The sequence below is a fragment of the Apodemus sylvaticus genome, chromosome 9 (assembly GCF_947179515.1).
Source record: "Apodemus sylvaticus chromosome 9, mApoSyl1.1, whole genome shotgun sequence".
Lineage (NCBI taxonomy): Eukaryota > Metazoa > Chordata > Mammalia > Rodentia > Muridae > Apodemus > Apodemus sylvaticus.
Window position 1 is genome coordinate 103,399,463 of NC_067480.1, and position 6,098 is coordinate 103,405,560.

The 6,098-nt window shown below is 48.7% G+C and overlaps 1 protein-coding gene across 1 annotated transcript in view; it reads right to left on the reverse strand.

Moving 5' to 3' along the window:
• Bag2 (BAG cochaperone 2) overlaps positions 1–3,309 on the reverse strand; it is an 11,069-nt gene extending 7,760 nt beyond the window's left edge. The window contains exon 1 of the mRNA XM_052193312.1: positions 3,115–3,309. Within this exon, the coding sequence (XP_052049272.1) occupies positions 3,115–3,227 (113 nt within the window). The 5' untranslated portion in view covers positions 3,228–3,309. The remainder of the gene's footprint in view (positions 1–3,114) is intronic.
• Positions 3,310–6,098: the final 2,789 nt, after the last annotated feature.

Genomic DNA, 6,098 nt, shown 5'->3' on the forward strand with positions numbered 1-6,098 from the left:
GCCTCTGCCTCCCAAGGGCTGGGATCAAAGGCGTGCACCACCACTGCCCAGCCTAAAACATGGTCTATGGATACTGTCAGGAATTCATTTTCCCAATCACCAAAATGCTGTATTTCATTCACTGTCAGTGTAAATGAACCACTAACCAGTAAGGCAAGGAACCTAGTCCCTCAGTTTCTTCCTCCCCTGTCCCCAGACAGGGTCTCATGTGTCCCAGGCTGACCCAGAACTCCCTATGTAGCCCAGGGATGACCAAATCCTCACAACTCTAGGATTTGTTTGACAGGCATTCACCACTATGCTGGAGTTCTGAAGCCAAAGATCAAACCTAGGGTTCTGAACATGCTAGACGAACATGTTTCCAATTAAGACCCATCACAGCCCAGTCTCTCATTGTAAAAGATAACGCTCTCCTCTCCCAGGGGTTTATAAGATTGAAATTACAGTGTACATGAAATGTTCCTTCTAAATTACAGACTGTTATTCCAAATTAAATACGTTGTCAACTTGCTTTGTGGGTCCTGGAACACTGGTATATCCTTACAGGAACCTTAAACAGTAAGAAACCAAAGCGGGGTGGGTGGGGTGAGGAGTGGGGTGGCCTGTTTCCCTGGCTCCTGTGGGCAATCATTTCCTGGCTGAGAGAACTGGAAAGGAGCTGCTCACTGCACCACTGGTTTTACACTAGATGTGTAATGCACCAATCTCCCAGCCCTGCCAATCATTTATACCTCCTAGGCCAACATTCAAACCCCAGCCCTTGAACAGCTTTCTATGACCCACAGCCTCTAGAAGCTACTCAATAACTGGCATGTTCTAGGTCTACAAGACTTACTCAATCGAATGCGAAATTGGTTTTCTTCTCTTTTAGTAAAATCATTTTCGTTACATATCAGCTAGACAGTGTGAAAAGTGATATTCAAGACCACCAGGACACACGGCGTTGATCTGAATAGCCGGTCTTCCTGTGTTCACGCGTGAAGTCCACTGCTCTGGACTGAGGTGCACTGTGCATATCTGAGCTTCAGTTTCTCATCTGTACAATACAGATAATGGTAACTCCCACTGAGACACAAGGCTTAGCCCGCAGACTGATACTAACATGGGCAACCACTCAAAAGTAAGGTTAGCCTCGACACGCGCAGAATCCCCACAGACCTGGTCATGAAGGTCAGGAGAGGGCAGGATTATCTTTTTAGAGAAAGCACCGTAGGAGAGGAGATGTAGTAAAAAATATTTTTTAATGTAAGACGATGTAGTTAATATTATAAGCCATTAGAAACAAATGGCATCCTTTACCAGCTTGTAAACCAGGGCTACCCATTTTAAAGCATTTTAGCCACCGCACACAGAGGTCAGTTCATCCTGCAGGCCTTTGGTGTGGTTTCAGTTTCACAAGGCAACAATGGGTGGCTTTTGCTGTTCACAGAACCCATCTGACGGAATGGAAGGTGGGAACTGGAGACAAACAGTGATCTGCAGCAGTGCCCCGTCCACTGCCTTCCTCAGACATGTACACTACGGAAGCTGGAGGGAAGCCACAGGGCCGTCATACTCTCTCCAATCCAATCTCTCTTCTCCAATCATATTTAAAAAGTCTAATTTTGTATAGTGTCATGCTCTGTGGCACTGTCTGGGTGGCTTCTAAAAAGGGCCCCTAAACCTTAAAATGCAGCATCTGTATTTCTTTATACCTTCTGACATTACTTCTAAGTGCGCATGACATTTTTAAGGGAGAAAGAAGACTTACAGAAATCTGCAGTTAGTGGTAAAGGCCTTGAACCATTAAATACACAGTAATAAACTCCCTTCTGCTCAACTGTTAATAAGTAACATAATTTAATCTCTCAGGTGCAGGATTCCTTTGATAGTAATCCAGCCGTTAGAATGTAACACTGCACAAACTCCAGACTTTCACGAGGCCCCCATGAGCAGTGGAAGGACCCAGCTCAGGGGCAGGATTAACTTCAGTTTAAGAACAATGACTCAGCTTGAGGAAGCGTAACAACTTCCTGAACCCTTTCAAGGGAAAATAAATCGCAGCAGTTGAGAATATGCTGTCAAAGGTCAGAGCCTGCCCGCAGAAGGAAACCCTCCCCTCTCTTCAGAATCTTTGAAACTGAGCTCTCTTCTCAGCGCAGGTCCTTCTGTACACCCCCCCGCCCCCGACTCCCCGGGTTGGGGGGACACAGGGTTCAGGTTCCTCGTGTGGCTACTCCGGAGACTGTGAAAGTTTTCTCACCTTTTTGGCTCTTTTCTCCTAACAGTAACACTAACGAGCGGCTCACTTGTAACAAACACTGCTTATGTTTTTCTGTGCAAACACGTCCCTGCGTTTGGCGGATGCATGGAGAGAGATGAGGCATGCAGACTCTTTAGATTTTTGGCTCATATTCTTCTGCTTACGCAGAACCCCGAGAAAACTAGGGAACGCGGTGTGTCAGGGTGTCTTGATAATTTTTCCATGGAACACCACCTGCACACCTCAAAACTTGCGCAACTGTGGAGACCTTAACGTTCCCACCAGATACATGAGGGCTCATGCGGTTAAAGCCAAGAAGTGTTCACACCATTTGTTAGCAGTATTAATGATTTAGAAATTTTACTACAAGGGAGCAGAATCTTAGGGAGAGTGTGACTCTTGCCTTTGGTGTTTTCAGGCCTGCGACTGGCACTTCCAAGGTGTCAGCCGTGTCTTCTAAATGCACAACAAACCCGGACGGACTGCAGAGGGCATTGCACGTGGTTGAGAGAATGAAGGATGGTATCCAACTTCAGTACCTCGCGCAGCCCCTCATGAGTCTGACTTTCACTGATCCAGGGGAGAGGAAGTCCTGGAGTTTTTGTTTTTTTGTTTCTTTTTTTAACCTCCTTACTCTTGTGTGACTATGAAGTGATCTGGGGCAAAGAAACTCACTCCCATGTGGGGTGAGGGGGGAACCACACCAACCTGCTGCCTCTCTCCTGGAAGCAGGAAAGTTAAAGGCAGAGGAGGACCACGCAGAAGGTGCTGGAAGTTCTGCAAGTCACACTCAGCTCGCCCGTCTGCCGGGCCGGAGGGGAGCCCACCAGAGCGCGCCCCCGCCCGCCCGCGCTCGCCCCCGCTGCCCTCACCTGAGCTCCAGCTGGTCCAGGCACTCCAGCAGCCGGCTGGAGCGGTCGGCCATGGACGACGAGCGGCAGAAGCGGCCCTCGTGGGCCTTGGCGCTGATCTTCGCCTGGGCCATGAGCTCCGGGGGTCCTCGGCGTCCGCGGGCAGCAGTGGCGCGGGCCGCACGTCGCCGTCACCGCGGGCGCCGCTGACGCGGACGGCACCGCCCCCACCTCCCCGGCTCCCCACCCCCGAGGCCGAGCGGCCAAACAAGGGCAGGCGCGCGGGCGCAGCCGCGGGCACGCCGGGGTGGGGACCCTGCCCCAGCGCCTAGGGCCTCCGCCGGTCCTCCCAGCACCCACGATTCACAGCAAGGACAAAGTGGGTGCAGCCCGTGATGTGGAGAGAGCAGGAGACAATCCAGTACGCCCCAGGGCAGCCTCTACTTGCTCGACCTGTCCGGTGACCAGGCGGGCTCCAGAGAGGACAGGGAAAGCCTGGACCACAGGCTCCAAATAAGGAGAAGCCAAGTGCATCTGTGTTGTCTCGCCTTTCCAATGAAAGGATTATTACGTTCACACATAACTTGTTTAAATCCTCTGCGAATGATATTCAATAGGCTCCTATGTCAGGAGCTGTAGAGGTCAGGAGGTCTGGAATATGAAGCCCGCGTCTACTTAAAGTTGTGTTTTGTCCTCTCAGTGCACAGGGTACAGAAAATGGTAAACAAAGTTCACTTACATCTTTACTCAGAACCCAAAGCCATGAAATTTCTGAACAGAGACAAGCCCCTTAAGTATGGCTGGCCGTCCCACCCAACTCCGAACTCATCTTAATACTAATAAACGGTGGATTATCTTGGATTCATTAAACACTGTCATCTCACGACACAACCGTGAAATCTGAACATTTTGTGGACGTCTCGAAAGCCTGGACTTGGGCAGGTCTCAGGTCTAATGCTCCCCTGGAGGCTGACAAGGGTTGTGTAACTTGGGCCTCGGTGGATTCAAGGCTAGGCTGGGTAGCGTCCGCAAGCACCTGTGTCAAAGGAAAAACAGAAGGGGCCGCAGCCATAGCTCTACGGTATAGCATCTGCCTGTTAGGTTGGCAACTAGGCCGGCCAGGCAGACGTGCTCTCTAGCACTTGAACACTCGGTTCTCAGTCACTGGGAAGGGTTTAGGTGTGGCCTTGCTGGAGGAAGTGTATCACTATGGGCAGGTTTGAAAAGACCAAGCTAGCCAAGCAGTGATGGCACATCCCTTTTAATCCCAGCACTTGGGAGGCAGAGGCAGAGGCAGGAACTACAGTGAGTTCCAGGACAGCCAAGGCTGTCTCAAAAAAAAAAAAAAAAAAGGAAAAAAAAAGGAAAAATGAAAAATGAAAAATCCAGGCTATTCCTAGTGTGTCTCTGCCTCTCTTTGCGTTTGATGTGCTCAGAACCTGTCTCTGCAGCTGCTATAACTCAGACCCTTTGTATCTAAGTTCAATTAAATGGTTTCTTTTACAGATTGTCTTAGTCATGGTGTTTTATCACAGCAGTAGGAAAGTCTAAAATAGTAGGTTATCTTCAAATATGTTTGTTTTAGTATCTTACAAGTTGAGCATGCCAGGAAGCATTTCCAGACTAAATTGCTCCAGATACACTCCTGTCTAAGGTTGTGTCTAAGCTCCTTTCCTTATATAAATTACGACTTTAAACTGAGCATGCTTTGAAATAGGCATGCTCCTTTATGAATATGTATGGGATTCCTGAAAACTAAAAAAATCCCTCAGTGCTTCCTGAGTTTGTGGAGAGCTTTGCTTTGGTAAGGGCTCCCAAGCTCTTCCTGCCTCATGCTGGTTGCAAATCTTTGTCTTTTACATCCTGGCTGTGCCTAGTTTGGCTTCACAATCAGCAAAACAGGTAATTTCTGGGAACCTAGCCTAGAATCACCCCGGGCTCTTTCACTCTGGTATCCTAGATAGGCTCCATTAATCAGTACCAGTTCTACCTTTGGAATCCATCTTGACTCCACCAGTATACACCATCGTCTGGTCCGTCTTCACCTGGATGACTGCAGAGCCCATCTGCTCCCTCAGCATACAGCTTGCCTCTCCCACGTACCCTCAGTACAGTACTCAAAGCACAGCAGACTGTACCGAAAACTCCCGGAAACCTCCAGTGGCTCATCAGCGTAGACAAGGCAGCATGGGACGACATCAGGGGCCATCCTGTGTGCTTCTCTTAGCCTCCTTCGAAGCTTGCTTAAGTTCGTCTGTCAGCAAGATCTTTCCTGGATGTTAAAAATGTCTTCCAAGCTGAGCACAGCGGTGCCTATCTGTAATCCCAGCAAGCTGGAGGCTAACCTAGGCTGCAGAGCAAGATGCTGCCCCACATTTGATGATGCCCAGAGCTGCAGGTAAACTCCGTCCCAATCCTGTATGTTACCCTCCCTTCTTCGGTTTTATCTGATTACTTATTATCTAATGTTGTCCATATGGCCTACTCTCCCTGTCTGAGCAGTAGAGGAGCAGGGATGCTTACGATCACGGTCACATCTCAGGTACTTCAGTTGCTGTCACATAGTAGATTCACAATAACTTGTGAAAAGATGAATTAATGATGGAGTGAAAAAAACCATCAATATTACAAATACACCTGTGATAGTGATCTACAACTTTGTCATCAATGACTCCTGTCTAGATTACAAGGCAGTTCTGAAACATTTTAAATCATTTAGTGAGCAGTCGTGACCTTACCTCTTCTTAGGAAGCTCAGTGAGATAGCCCTTTCTTGTTAAACCACAATGTCCAGCTATTGTCTATTACAGCCCAACATGCTGTGCATGCTGTGTACACGCTGAGCCACACTTAGCCCAGAAGCTCCCTAAGAGACTATCAGCATCCACTGGGTGAGCTCTGCGTCTTTCAGGGATGCCCTTCTTGCTACTTAGCAGGGAAGCTTCTGCCAGTGTGTTTGAGGTATGAGGCGTACCTGTAATGGCCTTGCTTGATACCTTAACATAA